At 47.9% G+C, this 18,702-nt stretch overlaps 1 protein-coding gene across 1 annotated transcript in view; it reads right to left on the bottom strand.

Moving 5' to 3' along the window:
• The window catches only part of Arhgap31 (Rho GTPase activating protein 31), a 111,292-nt gene extending 101,159 nt beyond the window's left edge, over positions 1-10,133 (bottom strand). The window contains exon 1 of the mRNA XM_041673044.1: positions 9,715-10,133. Coding sequence (XP_041528978.1) covers positions 9,715-9,814 — 100 coding nt within the window. The 5' untranslated portion in view covers positions 9,815-10,133. The remainder of the gene's footprint in view (positions 1-9,714) is intronic.
• Between the last annotated feature and the right edge of the window lie 8,569 nt (positions 10,134-18,702).

The raw sequence follows: 18,702 nt of genomic DNA, 5'->3' as shown, positions 1-18,702 counted from the left end.
GAAACAAAATCTGGGTGGGCAGTATCTTCTCTTTCTCTGAGCGTGTGTGTACATGCGTGTGTTTGTGCAGGTGCACGGGTACGTGTGTGGACACTGTGTGGAAGCCAGAGGAGAACCTCACGAGGTCCTCTTCAGGGGCTGGCCATCTTGTTTTTAGAGGGGGGTCTATCACCTGCCTGGAACTCACCAAGTAGGCTGGGCTGGCTAGCCAATGAGCCATAGGGATCCACATGGAGCCATGCCTGGCTTGTCTCTTTCTTTCTTTCTTTCTTCCTTTCTTTCCTTCCTTTCTTCCTTCCTTTCTTTCTTTCTTTCTTTCTTTCTTTCTTTTTTTAAAAAAACAAAACATGGGTTCTGAGGATTAAACCTGGGTCCTTCTGTTTGCACAGTGTGATAGAGCTGCCTCCACAGGACTCTTCTCTTTATTTCTGTTATCCTGTTCCCTTCTTTCTTTCCTTCCCCCCTTTGCTTTTCTTACTTCCTAGTTGCTTGTTTGTCATCTTCTTCTCCTCCTCCTTTCTTTTGATGGGTCTTGCTATGTAGCTCTGGCTGGCTTCCTGGCTGCCTTCAAACTCAGGATAGAGTCTGGTCTGGCCTCAAAACTACAAGCTTTCCTCCCTCAGCATCCTGAGCATTAGAATTATTGGTAGGTGCCACCAGGACCTGCACAGTTAACACACACACACACACACACACACACACACACACACACACACACATATATATTTGGGGGGGGGGAGCCTTATCTTTCTGTAAAAGGCTTTATTTTTCTGGGCCCAGTCAGAAACAGGTAGAGGCCCAGCCAGGTAGACCAGAGGCCGTTCTTATCCTTGCAGCTGCTGTGTGTGCACCTAATGGTGGAATCTTTCTTCTGCCCTGGAGACACACTTCTTTCTTCCCCATCTCTTAGTGGCCTTCCCAGAGTTCAAACTTCCCCGGAGGCAGCAGAGACTGTGACCAACCCCAAGGATCAGGCAAAGCCTCCTAGTTTCCTGCCTCTCGACTCCAGCCACCCCTCTCCCAGCCCCTCTGCTGTCCTTTACAGTCAGGGATCTTTATTTTATTGACTTTGCCAGCTACAAATAACCCTCTGTCCAGTGGCTGTCAGTCAGCTGCCGCAGGTGTTAGCATCCCTTGCTTAAACATTCTCTACAGCCCTCACTTCACTCTTCTTTATAATTTGTAGAAAGTTGGTTTCTTGTCTTTTGATCATCTCTAGGCCAAGACCAATTTGAGAACACCAAGAGGGCAGTGATTCTCAACCTTCCTAATGTCGAGGCCTTTTAATGCAGTTCCTCATGTTGTGGTGACCCCCCAACCATAAAATCGTTTTTGCTGCTACTTCATAATTGTAATTTTGCTCCTGTTATGAATCATAATGTAAATATCTGTGTTTTCCAGTGGTCTTAGGTGACCCCTGCTGAGTCCCGCTGCAGTAGGGTCTCCCGCATTTACCATTCCCTTCCATTTTTGTTGCTTTAATTTGAAGTCCCACTAGGGTAGTTTCTGATGGAAAGTCTACGGATGAGGCTGGAGATGGAGGTCGGTGCTACTGTGCTCGCCTGGCAAGGGCAAGGTCATGGGTCCCACACTCAGTATGACCCCCTGCCTCCACACACACTAAAAGTTGTCTTTAAAAAAGCAGAACAAAACATGAAGTAAAATCATAAATATCTCTTCTCTGGGGGAAGAGATATTCACATGAGTTTCTACAAAGGCTCTTTCCCAACCCTTGTGGACTCATTTCTCTGCCAGCTGTTTCCAGATGTGTTCTGGCATCTGTAACAGTGTGAGCTGGTATATGCTGCTTTTCAGAGGCATGAGTAGCACTCAACCCTCTGCCCTCCGAAGGCATCCTGGGCCAGCATCAAACCATGGGTGTGGTACCAGAGCATGACGTACCAGCCAAGCTTGAGCCAGAACAGAAAGTGCCAACAATTCGATCTCAGAAACTCAATTGGTTCACACCAAGGAGTGAGGTGGCAAAAGGCAGCTTCTGCAGAGTTCCATGCAAAGTCTGGGTTGTTTTCTCTCCGGGTCTGGCTACAAACCCCCCATGGGACCATGAAAGAGACTTGGAGTCCTGATCACACAGTAGATGAGTGGAGTCCTCGTCACCAGTCACCTCAAAAGGGCTCCAATACCCACTTCCCGGATAGGAAGAGAGATCCCAGATAGACACCAAGCAACGATCATGCGCCTACCACAGGATCCCAGAGATACATATACAGCCAGGAACAACACTGAACGGTGGGCAGAAGGGAGAGGGAACTGGGGGCCTCTGACTCTCTAAGGACACGGGTATTTCCAGAAGGAAGAGGCGGCTTGCAGCTACAGTGGGGAAGGAAGGACCTAGGAGGACTGAGAACTGGTGGGTTTGGATAGATGTGAGTGTGTGTTTGCTCAAACGCGGGCACAAGCTGTTCACAAACAGGCTTGCAGGGGACAAAGCACTTCTCACTCCCCAATTGTTATGACTGTCTCTGGGTCAGGCTGGGAGAAGGCAAAGCAAAAGGCAAAATATTTAGGTTTTGTGAGGAACAAAATAGGTTAAGTAAAAATTATGAATTATTTTCTTCTGGGAGATATGATTCCAGACTGTGTCCTTGGGTATCTTAGAGAGCTGGGTTTAAAGCTTACATTTCTGATCTGGATAATCTTGGTGAATAATTTAACCTCTCAGAACTCAGTTCTCCTTTGTAGAAAGGGTGGATGTGAAGACATCAATTTTTAAAGAGGTTGAAAATATTCCTTGGTGTGAACAAAGCGGCTGGCACAAAAACAAAACAAAACAAAAACCAATATTGATGGTCACTCCTGCTAATGATAACAATAGCAGTATGGTCTGGTTTGGAACTCGGCCTTCACACTGGGTCCCTTCCCTCTTTCCAAGAAACCTCCCCGCCCCTCCCCCTCCAACCACCTAGCAAACTGTAGCCAGCCAGCTTTTTCCAGTGGAGGAGAGTTCCTTCTCTTAACCTTTATCTAAGGTTGCTTCCAGGCAAGAGCAGTCCAACAAGGGCCAGGCTCCTAGAGTCCTAGCAGGCTGGAGCCCCGCCTTCCATAGTACTTGAGGCCAGCCTTTTGAGAGAGAGGCGCCAAGATCAGTTCAACTCAAGCCTGGCCTTTGTGTTGGAGCCTTGGGAGAAATACTTAGGAGGACTGGTCGGCACATGCACTAATAAGATTAATTTGAAGAGTGGGAGAAGCGGGAGGGGGGACAACGGGGGGGGGGGGGGCGGGATGCTGCATTTGATTTAAATGTGCGGCGCACAATATGTGGGGGAAAGAACTCATTCCATGTCCCTGACTCCGAGACTGGCCTGTAGGAACCACAAGAAGGAAGTGGGATCCTGAGACCCTTGGGCCAGAGAAGACAGGCAGCTCAGCGTGGGCAGTCTGCTCTGGAGGGAATGAGCAATAGGAAGCCCTGACCAGGTGGTTTTATCACTACTTTCTTCCAGAAACATTAGCTACAATATCCAGTGGCAGAGTGGGTGGTGGTGAAAGGTTCCCATGCCCAGCCTGAGTCTTGGAACTTTCAGTCCCACCCACTTCTTCCACCCACTGCTCAGAGCCACACACTGCTCGAATCCCAGGAAAGCTGTTTGGTAGGGAGGCCATCCCTGGGAACAAACTGTCCCAGCAAGTGCTTGAGAATTGTCTTCGTCAACCAAACTCTGGAATTCTCACTGTTTCCCTCCCTCACAAGAAAGCTTTCAGGGCTGCCCCACGGAGGCTGTACAGGGCTGACTGGCCTCAAACCCACAATCAAGGGGAGGACAGACAGTTGCATCCAACGCTGCAGTCTGGACCTCGTTTCTGTATGGGTAGGATGTGCTCCTTCTCTGTCTGTTTTCTTCTGCGCCAGTCTAGAAGGGAGCCACAAGCTCTCCCCTGTCCCGCAGATGGGTCTCTGACTCTAGGTGGGGGGCCGGGGTGGGGGCTGGGGAGGAGGGACTGGGCTTCCTTAGAGGCAATGGCACTGGGACTTCCTGGAGCTGGGAGGCACCTGGGAAGCTGCCAGGAGTTGACATGGGAGAAGTGAGGGCAGGGCTGTTCCTGTGGTCAAGGAGCTCTTGGCAGAGGTCTGGAGAGCCTGCAGAAGGCAGCCATGTGGTAGGTGGAAGTAGCTGTTTCCATTCTCTGTGTGGGTTGTTTGTTATACCCAGAAACAAAGCCGACTAGGCTGGCCTGAGGGTTGGCCAGGCAGTTTGCTCTGGGCTTCATGCCTTTTCCCCTCTCTTGCCTCTTCCAGTTCCACTCTGGCATTCTGAAGTGGGGGTACCTCTAAGCTCAGTCCCCTCAGGCCACTGTTCTGTCTTCACAATGTCCCCAACTAGAACCCAACTGAGACTTCTCTTTTAGTTTTCTGAGGCCTAGAAGGAATTGGCTATCTCTGGTCTTTAAAAAACTTGCTGTTTAATCCCAGCACTCGGGAGGTAGAGGCAGGTGGATCTCTGTGAGTTCGAGGCCAGCCTGGTCTCTAACTTGAAATCTTTGAGCCTACCCCGGCTCTGAGATCTACTGATGCACGTTTGTTTCAGGATGACATTTTTCTTTTCTCTGCCTGTGTGCTGAAGGTCTTCTCAGCAACTCAGGGAAGGCCCTGCATCAACTGGACTTTCCACTAGTGTGCCAAGCAATCCTGCTTCCATTTCTTCTGGGCGATTGATAAACGCCCTCACTTCATGGAAGCCTCATTAAGTCTTGGTGGTTGTGGGAGGGTAAATGCAGGATGTTTTGCTGGTGACAGGTGTGGGTCCTCAGACAGGTGTTTTACCCACATCATCCCATGTGTTTTCACATCTGTCCCGTTACCTCTATTTCACAAGAGGAGAAACTGAGACCCAGAGGCAGGAAGCAACTCTCTCCAGGGTCAGTCATCTGGGAACAAGCAAAGCTGAGACTCTAGGCAGAAGAGTTCCAGCAGTCTTAGGGGAAGCACCAGCAAAGTCCCTAACTTGGATTAGGGAACACTTCTAGATCTTTCTATAGCCGAGACACACTTGGTGAGGAGTTAGCTGTGGAAGGTGTGCAGATGATGCATCAGACAAGGATTAAGCTGCAGAGATGCTGTCCCTGTCTCCACTAAGCACTAAATCTTAAACAGAAAAGTATTCGCCTCCTTTGCTATGACATTGCTCTGTTTATGTCTGTACAGTATCTTGTCTGTGTAACGGGAGACTTTCCCATCTTCTCATACAACTGCCTCTTCAAAGTCAACAGGTGCCGAAGGTTGGCTGGTTCACATCCCTGAGACTATGCGTTTCTTATAGCCAAAGCCCATCTTTCTCCCCCCCCCCCCCCCCGCATCCAAAACATGGCTGGGATAGAGTTCTGTTTATTGGATTAATAAATAAAGGAAATGAATAAACCAAGTGAGGGAACTATTTAGCTTCAGAAACGAAATGAAAAGAAGTGACAACTGATGTTCCCACTGCTCACCCTCATCCTTCGAAACACTAGCAAGTTCCGAGCAAGGGCAGCATTACATTGGCGTGGGCCAGTGGTTTGTTCTGAACCTCCGTCGCCTCTCAAACTAAATCAACGTTATACCTATAAATCTTTGTTTTATATTAATCTACACATTTTCAGCCTGATAAGGATGAGAAGAATTCTTCAGCAATGAAAAGGTTCACACTTTTTATGGAACATCCAGAGGGGACTCTACTTACGCAGGGAACATGGCCTACAAACTAAGCAACGCATACAGCTTCTCCACCCTGTCCATGTACCAAAACCATCTCGGAGAGGTTTTGATTTAGTTGGTCTCACATGGGCCCCTGCATTGTTATTTTTTTCTCTTTGAGAGATGAAAAGAGGATCTGACAATGTAGCCCAGGCTGGTCTCAAACTCTTGATCCTCCTGCCTCAACCTCCCAAGTGTGGGGACGACAGTTGTGTGCTATGTGCAGTGGCTTCAACATTTTAAAGGACTTTCTAGCTGGTTAAAAATCTGTCACCATCATTTGCCTGCCATTAAGGCACTAGGTGAGATCAGTCTCGTTTTCCACCAAGGAGTAGGTAAAACGAATAATGATGGATCAGAAAGGCAAGGAAGTCTTAGCTCTTAAAGTGTGGCCAGCCCAGAGGATAAGATGGTTTCCATCCTAGCACCTGGCTTCTGGTCCCATCACCCCCAAGCTCTGTTAGAAGACCCAGATTACTTGGCTCGAAAGGGAGTGATAGGAAATGACCATGACCCACATTCCAGATCTCTGGGCTTCACTCACGCCCTAGTGCCATGGGTAACAATAATCTGATAGGTTTCAACACATCATAAAAGACCTCCACATTCAGCGATCAAAAAGAAGAAAGAGAGAAGTAGACTCTTTACATCAGCAGTAGGGAGGTGATCTGAGATAGGAAGAGAGAATTTGAGAGAATTAGCCGGTGCCCAGGGGACGAACTTCAGATTGGGGCAGAGTCATTCTGCCTATGGGTAAGTGAAAAAATGTTCCCAGCAGTCACCTTATGGCCTGCTGTGGCCTGCTTATCAGGTGACAGAAAAGTGGCCAGAGGCTGGGGGTGTAGCTCAGGGTTAGAACACTTGACTACCTTTGGGGAATCCCCTGCTTTGATCCACAACACTGGGGGTGGAAGGGAGAAGTGGGAAGTTGTCACACCAGGCTTCTGTGCTGCTGGGGATGGTCCCAGCAGGGTATGAACCCACCGTCCATGTGGCTACCTGCAGGAACTGCGTGTTCAATGTGCATGTTTCTAAGGAAAGGGAGCTCAGCTTTCATCAACCTTCCAAAGATTAAGCGTGATAGTTGGCCATGAGTAATACTCATGCCAGACTGAAAGAAAAAAGAGGTGGCTTTTCACCCTACCCTGTCCGATTTGTCTGGTCAGAGGTAGCCAGGCTAGACTTGAACTAGAGAAGTAGCTCACAGCCATCCCTTTTGTACTCAGTTTCTCTCTGTCTCCCTGGAGCGAGCACTCACTCACTGCAGCTTCCCCTATCCAGAGCGCCAGGCTCAGCTAGTGGTCACCAGCTTTGTCCTCCACTCCCATCTGCGACTTTGCTCCCCGTGGCAACACAGGAGCTCTTGGTTTTTCATGTCTCTGCTCTTCCTCTATATTCTTGTGCTCCCAAACTGAAACCCATTCCCTTCCATTTCTACCTAGGTCCAGTGTCCTGTCCTTTAACCCCAAAGTTCAATGACCATGACATGATTATTAAATAGGCCCTTCCCAGCTTCCTGGTTTCTGCTTACCACTCTGATTTACCACCTCCAACATTCTGAGATGCTCTTCCAAGGTCATGGACAAAGGGGTAGTGCCCTGCTCAGCCCTTCCTCACCTGGGTCAGAATCCGGGCCTTGCCTATTAACTTATACATGTCTCTGCATTGTTTTAGAAAAAAACATTTATCAATTCTATCATCATCTCATACACGTGCGTGCACACAGACATACATAGATACACACACACACATAGACACACACACATACATAGACACACACACATACATAGACACACACACACACACACAAGGAGAGCAATGACTTTTGGCTGTCTTGAGGCAGAAGTTCTATTTAGTCTCATTTATATGAGCTGCTTATTATTCGTGGCTAATTTCCACATCGTACGACATTGTGGGATCAAGAGTGGCAGCTGCCTTCCACCTCAGAACCAAACTCTCTCCAGGTGTGGCCAGTCTTAAACGGTTGCTCATCTGTGGCAGGGCTGTTCGCTTTCAATCTGGGGACAGGGATCATTAAAAGAGAGAGCCAGAAAGAGGTCTGGATCCTCTCCATCCTGTGCCGGATCCTCCCCATTCTGTGTGGTGACGAGCCTTGGGCCTCTACTCCTCTCTCCCTCTCAGGATGGAGAGCACAGAGCACCAGCCCTCCATGTTTTCTCCTGAACATCAGTTCCCTTTCTCCTTTCCCATATGAGGCACACAGAAGTCCAGAATACAAAAACAGGTTTGAGAGAGAACCTGCCTAAGGGTGCCTATGAAGTTCTCTCCCAGAGCCCTAGGGTTTTCAGGTTCTTCCTTAACCTGTGACTTTTTAAGACTGGGGTGTGGCTAGCAGGGCCCTTATACAACTCTCACAGCGTGCGTGCGTGCGTGCGTGTGTGTGTGTGTGTGTGTGTGTCTCAGAACAACACCCACACGACAGGAGGTGGCATCCCAGGAGCATGCCCAGTGTCCCTAAGGTTAACATGAGGACCCCTGCCAAAACAAGTGGAGACAAATATTTCATTCGTTATTTCAGGCCACAGTGGTTAAGATGTGTCCTTGGGCTTCTGTCAAGCTCAGGAAAGCTCAGCCTAAGTGATTTTATTTCAAAACGACCTCTCCAGAGTGTTGTGAAGAATTCAATGAATTGACTTCAGTTATTCCTCCGGTTCAGAGGCGGTTTTGAAACCAGCGGTTCCTCCAAGCTCTAAAATACTAAGCCATTTGTCCTAATGACACAGCAGACTCTGGACTGCCGAATACCACAGGAATATCACACCACTGCAAATTGCTAGGGCTGCTGAGTCTTCAAAAAGGGGAAATGAAACAAAAGCCCTGCACTGTTTCTGGGATGCCTGCTTGATACAGACAAACCAAGTTGTTTTGGGGACTAGTTTTCCTGGAGGAAGAACTACTCTGTCCAGTTGCCTGGCCCTAAGCTTTCTTTTGTTGTGCCTATCTCTCCGTAAACACGGAGCGGGCTCTTTTCTCTTTCTCTGGAGTTTCCAAAGCTTTTTAATGTCATGGCTAAGTGCACAATCAGTCAGCATTACAAAAGGAGTCATTTAACGCTCAATTTCCCCAACTTTCCTATATTAAGAACTTTTACTGTAGCATAGATAGTTGTTTTGTTTTGTTTTTTGAGACAGGGTTTCTCTGTAGTTTTGGAGCCTGCCAGGAACTAGCTCTGTAGACCAGGCTGGTCTCGAACTCACAGAGATCCACCTGCCTCTGGCTCCCAAGCGCTGGGATTAAAGGAGTGCGCCACCACTGCCCAGCTAGGGTAGTTTTCATTCTCCCTCACCCAACAAACATTTAAATTGTCTCTGCTGGCTCCTCTTTTTCTTTTTCCAAGCTGACGTTGACTTTTCTTTACAGCCCAAACTATTTTAAAGCCAAGGCCCTCTGACCTCTTTACAGAAAACGTCTTCCATGACACACCAAATGCTAATCTGAAAGCCAAGAGGAGGTAAAGGGTCTGGTGGGGGGGGGGGCAGAGTTAAGGGAGGTAAAATATATTTGGCATCAACTCAGAGATACAGAAAACGTTTGGTGCAACCACTCCCCCGGCCAGGATTCCCCACCCCACTCCCATCACCCTGCCTTCTACCACATTAATAAAGAAAGGATGTGGGCGAGTGAAACAGGACAGTACAGGAGGGACATTTAAGATGGTCACAGCGGCACATCCAGAGAAACCTATCCATGACCGCTCCACGCGTCAGTTACCGCCCCCCCCCCGCCCCATCTTTCTCTCCCAACACCCGAAGTTTAAGATCAGAGCCTCCACTGCCACAGCTACACCCCACTCAACCACTCCTATGACACGTCGGAAGGACAGACACGGCTCCTGAACGTCGGGGTGGCAGTGTTGTTCTTAAGTACCGTGTACTTTTTTTTTTTTTTTTTTAAGTACAGTGAGCGCACGAGCCTGGAACACATTAACTTGTGAACGGCATCCAACATACCCCAAGAGAATCCACCGCTCTTAAACAAAAAAGGGGGAGGGGGTACATTACCATCCTGTCCCGAGCTCTCCAGATACTCTGTCAGGTCACATCCAAACGCACTGGCGGCTCCCTTTCGTTTCAGCTTCTGCTTGGCACCCTTGTTCTTCATGAGTTAGTCCCACAGAGGCTGACCCTCCGTCTCCGCTCTCTGCTCCGCACCGCTGACGAGGGTTTCGGGGTCGGGTCACTGGGGCAGAGCCGCGCCGCAGGTCGGCATGGGAGAGCAGATCGGGTCGTGCACCGCCCGGGGCGGGTGTCACCTCCCTCCTCGGGCTCCCGCTGCGTCTCCCCCGCGTTTCTCCGCTGAGCCTTGCGAGGAGCAGGGGCCGGGGCGCGGCGGCGAGGGGACCGCCCCGGGGCTGTGAGTGTACTCCGCCCTAGGCCCGCGTTCTCTCTTCAGACCGCTGGGGGACCGCGAACAGCAAGCATCCCGTCCCCTCGCCCGCCCTCGCGCCGTCCCTTTTTTCCTGTCTTACAAATCCCAGGATCGTCCAGCTCAGGAAGCGCTGGAAGGAAGTCAGCTCAGGAGGGGGGCGGAGGTTGGAAATTTTTGGCAGCTCTAAGTGTGTGTGTGTGTGTGTGTGTGTGTGTGTGTGTGTGTGTACGAGCGCGCGCGCGATTGAAGGAAGTAAGTGGGTGGGTTGAGCGGCGCGGGCTGGGGGAGAGATCGTGCTCGACCGAGGCGGGTCTGCGAGTCCAGAGATCGCCCAGGGCCGCCCCGGAGGAAATCGGCCTCGCGAGGACCGGCTGCCTCCCGCCGCCCGCTTCCTGCCGCCAGCCCGGCTCTTTGCAAGGCGCAGGAGGCGGCGCCCGCCGGACTCGTCAGGGGGGGCGCGGGATGGGTGCTCACGAAGTTATCCTCCTTGTCATCCCAGTTCTGACACTTTCTATTTCAGTGCCTGCCTTTCTCCTCCTCAAACACATACAAGGATAGTGACATTAACAAGGACTGGGATTCCAGAAACCTGACCTACAGAGCCTTTTTTTTTTGGCCACTCCCATCTCTCCTAGCCAGGGTCTGAGGTCCCTGAAGCCCAGACGTCTCCTCTCCCACGCTGAGGTTAGGATACCCTAGGGCGAGAAAGGTGCAGCTTTGTAACCACTGCCCAGGAAGTTATATTTCTAGTTACAAGCTCAAATTCAGACACACACACACACACACACACACACACACACACACGCTTGCCAACCTTGCTAAATGCAAGAGATTTGAGCAGAGAATCCGGGATTTAAGTGCGCTCTGTCATTTCTGCCATCACACAGAGAACAGTTTCCCAGGTTGTTTTAAAACTCGAGGCATGTGCCTTCAGGAGGGCATGTTTTCCTTCACTTAGCTGGAATTCCTTGACTTCTGTGTACTCAGCACACAGCCAGCACTCAAAGTCTTGTGCGTTAACAATTTGAAGATTAGATTAAACTTCCTGCATACATTCGAATCCATATATAGGTTTAAAGGGTAGGGATAGTCATATAGCTGGCAAAAAACATTGTGGGTAGTATTTTAGTTACTGATTCTGCTTAAAGTCACTTATGTTTCACCATGACAGTTTATGAACTTTGAACTCTGACCTTTTCTGTATCTCAGGACATAACCTGATAGCTAGCCTACCAAATCTGGCCTACAGATGTGTGTGTGTGTGTGTGTAACATATCAAGTTTTTTTTTCAAAAAAAAAGCAGCTAATATTAAAGAATTAAGATATTTCTCCGTTAGGAGTCTGTATTTCTGTCATCTCCTATGAAATGGAAACTCTGGTTATACCACAAGCGTGTTCTCACATAGCCAGGACTGCGAGAACTAAGACACGTTAGCTCCCTTTAGAGAGGAGCCTTCTAATCTGGAGCTCCCCCCTCCCCCCTGCCTGTCTTCCAGCCTTTACACCTGCCTGGCCCCTGGAGCCACTCGAGTTTGTGCCCAGTCCCCAAGCTCTCCTGCCTTCCACATTCCCATCTGTCTCAATGACACCACCACTGGCTCGGTCATCCTGATGACCACTGACTCATTGCTCTCCCTCCTCCTCCTTCCAAGCTAGCCCAGCCCAAAAGGATGAGTCCTTCAGGGTGCCGCACAGATGGGGGGGGGGGCTCTTCATGGTCAGGCCTCCTTGGTAGTAATCAAATACCCCTCAATGGTTAGGATACTCCCCACCCCCTTTGCTAAGGCCAAGCTCCTCCCACCCCCCCCCCCATCCTAAGTACTAGAAACCTAGTGGGCACTCCTGAAGCCGGGCTGTTTTTGCGCTTGCTTATTCAAATCTATCAAAGACTCTGTTCCCAGCAGTCAGAGCAGAAATTCCTAAGGATCCTGTAAGCTGTTTGGATTATTTAATATATTGGCTTATTTCTCCCTTTTTTTTTTCTAGAGAAGCATCTCTTTGCTTAGCAGTTTACCTCATTAAGGGATTTCAGAGCCTTATTTTTTCTCTCTCTTCTTGTTTACTTTAAGCAGATTCTTTTGTAGGACCATGGTGTGTGTGTGTGTGTGTGTGTGTAATCAGATTTGGGTTCCAAAGGGTTCTTCCGTTGTACTGCGGATTTCCTAGGATGCGAGGTTATATGGCGATAGGGTAGGAAAGTTCACTGAAGGAATAAGTAAGCTGTCTGGTGATAAGTTATGAATTTACTGGAAAGCGTTTTTGCTTACGGAGACCCACCACTGAGAAGCAACTATGGTTGCTTACGACTCCCTTACCTGGCACCTACTGAGGACGAATGGCTACCCAAGTCTTCCTCACCATTAATATACAGAAGACCGGCAACCAGTATTAATTAATAGGTTTTAGCATCACTTGTGGTTACGACCTTTTCTTTACCCAGTTTGCCCATACGACTAGATTTAGTATCAGCAACTTCATCATCATTCCTCTCCTTCTCCAGGTAGCCTATTAAATGCTCAATCTGTTGTCCAGCCAGATGCATTTCTTACTGACTTCCGTCTCACCCTGCCTCCAGCTGTCCCTGCTCTAAAGGTGCTCGGATGGTGTCTGGGGGTGAGATCAGCTGCGAGGGAAGCTCTTCCGTGACAATGACGACTGTGTCTTATCTAGCCCTCTGTACTCCAGGGTTCTCAGGCCAACAAAGGACAAAGGGTGGTCAGGTAAACGGACTTCAGAGAGCTGGCATCCAGGGCTCCATGATTGTACTTCTTGTGCACGGTGCCTGTTTATGTTACATTGCAAACGGCAGCTCCAAAGGTCCAGATGGGGTGAACCAAGCTTGCTTAGAGAGCATGCAAACTGCCGAAGCCACACTGCCAACCCCTAAGAAAACACAAGTAGCTGGGCGGTGGTGGCGCACGCCTTTAATCCCAGCACTCAGGAGGCAGAGGCAGGCAGATCTCTGTGAGTTCGAGACCAGCCTGGTCTACAGGAGCTAGTTCCAGGACAGGCTCCAAAACCACAGAGAAATCCTGTCTCGAAAAACCAAAAAAAAAAAAAAAAAAAAAAAAAAAAAAGAAGAAGAAGAAGAAAAGAAAAGAAAGAAAGAAACCACAAGTAAAGAACTCCTTCATGAGAGTAAAGGAATCAGTTCTCCATCCTGACCAGTCTATTCCCCAGGGCTCTGCCGTCTCCATGACTATGAAAGCTAGTGCTGCTCCGAGCAGGACTTCCAAGAGTGAGCAAGAACAGTGTGAAGAACGAGTGAGAAGGGAATTCCAAGAGTCTCCCCATCTCCAATACGGTCAGGGACAGTCTGCCTGTGTGCCCGCCTGCCTACCTAGTTCTTTTGGATTCCAGACTTGGAAAGCAGAGTGACTCAAGGTGAGAGCCTTACATATTGCTTTGCCCTCCCGATTGAAAAAGCAAGTAAGGAGGAATTTGGGGATGGGAAAGATGGAAGGGAAGAGAAATGTTAGAAAAACATTTGACTTTCCCCCTCCCGCCTCCCCCTCCTTCTCCCCCTCCTCCTTCTCCCTCTCCCCCCTCCACAGAGTCTAGATGGAGGAAGGCTGAGTCAGAGGCCAAACCAAGTTCCTAAGAACTGGGCACTGGTTAGGCTAAAATTCTCCCTACTTCTTGGCACATCAAGGGCCACACCAGAGGGCATCTAGGAAGAAATATTCTTTGGCAGTTTGAAAGGTAAGATAGAGTAGACACTGACAGAATGGAAGATGAGTAGCTACATGTAATATTTGAAACAAGTTCAGAAATTAAAATTTCCTCGCCAGTATTTTAGTCATGCTTTAATATCTTTACACTCAATACTGTGTGTGTGTGTGTGTGTGTGTGTGTTACTCTAATCTAGAGGTCTGGAGATTTTCTGCGTTCCCTGATTTTTTTTTTTTAAATCACTGTGACATTTGACCAATATGCACAGCTTGCCCTGAAATGGTTTCTTTCTTTCTTTTCTTTTCTTCTTCTTCTTTTTTTTTTTTTTTTTTTTTTTTTGGTTTTTTGTGAGCAGGCACAAAACTCACTTGTCCCACTCAACATGGGCCCGGAGGTTGCCAAAGAGCAGCGGGACACTTCCTTCCTGGTCCAGGACTGAGAAGAGACTTCAAGACTAGAAGGAGAGCCAAATGTCCCTGCTGAATTGCTATTATGCCCCCATCAGAACCTACACAGCCCACATCTGAACTAGCACAGGGCTTAGCCCTAGGCTCCGAGTCTACCTTTGAATCTGTTTGGCTTGCGGCCTTTGATCAGGGGCCCAGAGAGAAAAATGACTGGGCTGTTCTTTTTTAAGAGGGCCCAGCGTCTGGAGGTGTTTTTTGATCCCCCCCCCCCCCCCCCAGTAGCTACAACTTGAGATCGTTTCTTCTGCTATGTCTTCAACTTCTCAAACTGGAAAGTCTTGGCGCAGGAAAACCATCCTGCATTGACTTGGGATAAAAACCGTCTTTGACTTATTTCTGTAATCCCGGTTTGGTTCTGGTGCCTCCTCCTTCAGCCTCTGTTTTCCCTTTCACTGGGTTCTGTACCCCTTGGGAACGTTGCCTTTTTTTTTTCTGACTTGGAAAAAAGAAACTATAGAAGGATCAGAGCCTGGGCTCCGAGCCCCATCTGTCTCCCTCCAGGGTCCCTCTACGTTGGAGCAAGCGATTTTCTTAGGTGGGTGGGGATCTGTCCCCGCCCCGTTCATTGTGTTCCACAGTTTCCTGTACACTGCCTCTAACCCTTTACCAATCTGCCAGGCGCCATTTAACACAAAAGAAAGGGGAGGGGGCAGGGACTGCTGAGGAAGAACATCCCTATAAATAGCCCTCTTGAGCGAAATTGTTTTCCTCGTACACAGTTGTTGTTAGACCTTGACGCCCTGTAGTCTTCCTCCACAGTCCCCTCCCCTTCCACTGCAGCCTTCTTCTCCAGGACTTCTTGCTTTTTTCCCTCAGGCCTGCTGGAAGATGCAGGTGTAGTTGGGGGCTTGAGGAAAGCTGCAACTCTCCAGCCCAGGTTTTTGCTCGCAGCTGCAGGTAGAGGCTGTGGGCGGAGGCAGACCTGGGTCCTAGGTCAGGCACTGCTGAGTTTTGGCCCTATGACCCTTGGTTGGGCAAATTTTCTAACCTTGCTGATCCTCAGGGCTCTCCTCTTAATGAGGGTGGCGGGAACACCTTATGGAGTTTCTCTGAGGATTGGAAAGGCCTGATGATTAATCTATACCTACATAGATCCTACATAGGTCCTGCATACACAAATGAGTCTTTGTTTGTTTGTTTGTTGGTCTCTTTTACACAGAGTAAATCTTCATTTTCTTGCAGTTCATCCAGTGTTTCAGGGGTGTCCGACCCACCCCCATCCCCATTTTGCATCCTGGTTTCCTATCTCATATAAACCGGTTTGTAAGCCTTAAACATATTTGATTTACATTTATTTATTTATACTTTCCTCGGTTCCCACACGAGTTCCGATAATTTACTTTATATTTAAGTGACTGGAACCTAGTAGCATTTTCCAAAGGGTAAGAGAGTCCTTCCTGGAGGAGGGACAGTGCCTTTTGTAGGTACTTTGGGAGTGATTTTGTCATGGCTCACTCTCTTCTGTTGTCTCATCCATCCCAGGCTCCGCTTTCATTACTACTTTGGGAACATAGCATAGAGAAGTCAGCATGAAAATAAGAGGTAAAATAGTCACAAATGCACATTGTTGTCTCCGTATAACCATGACCCCCACAGTGAATGTTTTCAGTTGGGATGATATATTCCTGTTGTTTCTCCTTATGTCAAATATATATATTTTAACTATATCTATATAGTTACAAAGTTGTAGGGCTTGGGGGTAGTGAGGAAGTGGCTCGAATTAACCAAAATCACACTTGAAAAATAATTTTACAATGTTCTGCATTTTCAATGGTTAGTACACAAGTACTGAACTCTTTATACGGATCCTAAATGAGACCAGTCAAACATGCGCAGTCTGATGTACTGTTATTTTTTCACAGATCTATGTGTGTGTGTGTCCACGTCTGTATTCATGTCTGTCTCCATGCATTGCACATTCATTTGACTTCATGGGAGTCTTCTCTAATTCCTCTTGATTTATGATTTATAATTCCTAATAATTTAAAAGATCCACAGGTTTAGTCTCTAATCTTACATATAAAGCAGAGCTTCTATAATTAAGAATCTTCCAATGGATATTTTAATTCTTCCTGAGATGAGATGTCCCCCACAGTCCCGATTGCACACATTCTGCCCCGTCTTCAAACTAGAAGGTGTTTTTGGCTTTTTCTTTAGAATATGTAGTCAGTGTTCGGTTGACTTTCATCCTCCCCAAATTGCTGAATTTCTAATAAGGTGCGATGTGACTTTATATAGAATGGTTATGATGTAATTAGTTAAGACTCAATTAACTGGAACAGGGTGAGTCTCTGACCCAGTTTGTATCCATCCTGGACACCAGAAGATGCCGTGGAGAGATGAAGGTAACTAGAACGATGCTCCAGCAAGGCAAATGTGGTTTGAGTGAGAGTGGTTCCCAGAGGCTCGTATATTTGAGTGCTTAGTCACCAAGAAGTAGCGCTATTTGAGAAGAATTAGGAGGTGTGGATTTGTCATAGGAAGAGTGCCACTGGGAATGGGCTTTGAGTTTCAAAAGCCCACATCAGGGCACAGTGTTCCTCTCTCTCTCTCTCTCTCTCTCTCTCTCTGTAGCTCTCAGCTACTTCTCCAGTGCCAGCCATGCCTGCTGCTGTGCTCCCTGTCATGATGGCCATGGGTGCAAGCCAGGCCCAATTAAATGTTTGGTCACAGTGCCTCTTCACAGCAATAGAACAGTGACTAAGACAGCAAGGAATATTGAAGATTGCCAGAAAACCACCAGACACTTGGGAAGAGTGTGAAACAGATTTGTCTCACAGCCCTCAGAAGAAACCCCCTCAAGAGCACCTTGATCTTAGATTTCTAGAATTTGGAATGGTGAGACAATACAGTTTTGGTGTTTAAACACAATTTGTAGTACTTCATTATGGGAGCCCAACCAATATCATAATTAAGTAAGCTAAATAACCCAGGTCCTGAACCTGAAGTTGTTACCCCAATGATGAAATTGGAAACAGTCTAAGTTACCTCCGACTCTCTCCTGGTGGAGTCTCCAGTGTCAGTAGCTCCAGATGGGAGGGAAGCTAAACAACTGTTTACAAACTGTGTACGTTAGCAAGATGCTCCTCCAGGTGGTCAAGGATGACTGCTGTGAAAATAGACAGAGACCCTGTGGTCCAGAGGACGGTAGGATGTGGGAAATCAGGGGCAGTCTTCTCACATCTCCTGGTTGGTCCCCTTTATCCACAGGAAGATGTTTCTAAACTAAAACTGCAGTGTCAAACCTTATAGACAATGGTTTTTGTGTGTGTGCACATGTACACTTATTTTCAAATTCAGTTTATAAGTTAGGGACAGTAAGATAATAACAATGAAAACATACTAGAATAGAACATTTTTGTAACATGGCACATTCCCATCTAGTATTTTTAGTCTTCAGTGGCTCCAGGTAATGGCAGTAGAGGGAACTATTACATTTTGAAGGACACCGAAGTCTTTCTTTTGCTTGGGAACCAGAGAAAGGGAAGCTCTGTGGAACCACCTTAAGGGCCCAGTCCCCACTCCAGGGTCTCCCCACTCTGAGTCACCACAGATTCCTACTCTTCCATGAGAAATTTGGTGACTATCCCAAGGCCTGAACACTGACATTTTTGAGAGTCTATGAAATCTCATTACACTCAGCATTTATTCATCGACTGGCCTGGCCTGTCAATACTATGTTCATGACAGCAAGGTAGCTTTTCTAAAAATACCCTCAGAGGTGTAGGGGGCCAGGATCTGTTCATGTCAATATAGGATGCGGGAGAGGGGGGGCAAATCTGGCTTGTGCCGAGGGAGGAGCTAGACAGGATAGGCCAGTGTGTTATAGATCTGAGTCCAGACTGGGTCCTATTGTACAGGGTCTACAGGGTTGGCTAACCCTGGGTGGAGGGGAGATGCAGGAAGCTACAGGGAAGGTAACACTGCTTCCACAATGCTTCCTCCCCCATGCCTGAGCAAGAGAGGAAGTGCACCTTAGCTCTGTGGGTGTCTCAGCCTAGGAGTGAAGCTGCTTGGAGTCCTGTCTTTGTCTTGTCCCTAACTTTAGTCCCACAATCGGTCTTGAAGCCAGCTGTACCATCCTATGGTTTTGTCAAGGGAATTTATCAAGACTGTCAGTTTGCATGGACGCCGAGTAACATAGACTAAAGAAGTGTAAGTTTACCCTGCATCCCCAGAAGTTATCTGTAAGATTACCATCACAAAGTTTATTTGCATAGTCTGAAACTATATACAATATCTCAGCCTTTCAGGAATTGGGCTTGGCTTATTAAAATTCCACAGACTTCCAGGAGGATCCCAGTCAACATTAGCATTTGAGATGTGGGTTTGCCATCTAGTGGGCATCTTTGAATACGTATGCGTTATAAACACCCAAGTAACACGCACATGTGTACACAGAGACGTGCACACCCTCCCCTTCAGGGTTTCAACGACGTTAGTTATCTTTCTCTCTCATCCTTAATGCTTAAAGCTCAAGCA

The sequence above is a fragment of the Microtus oregoni genome, unplaced genomic scaffold (genome assembly GCF_018167655.1).
Source record: "Microtus oregoni isolate MIOR12 unplaced genomic scaffold, Mior012 000023F_ref0000262, whole genome shotgun sequence".
NCBI lineage: Eukaryota > Metazoa > Chordata > Mammalia > Rodentia > Cricetidae > Microtus > Microtus oregoni.
This window is presented reverse-complemented; position numbering and strand designations above follow the sequence as displayed.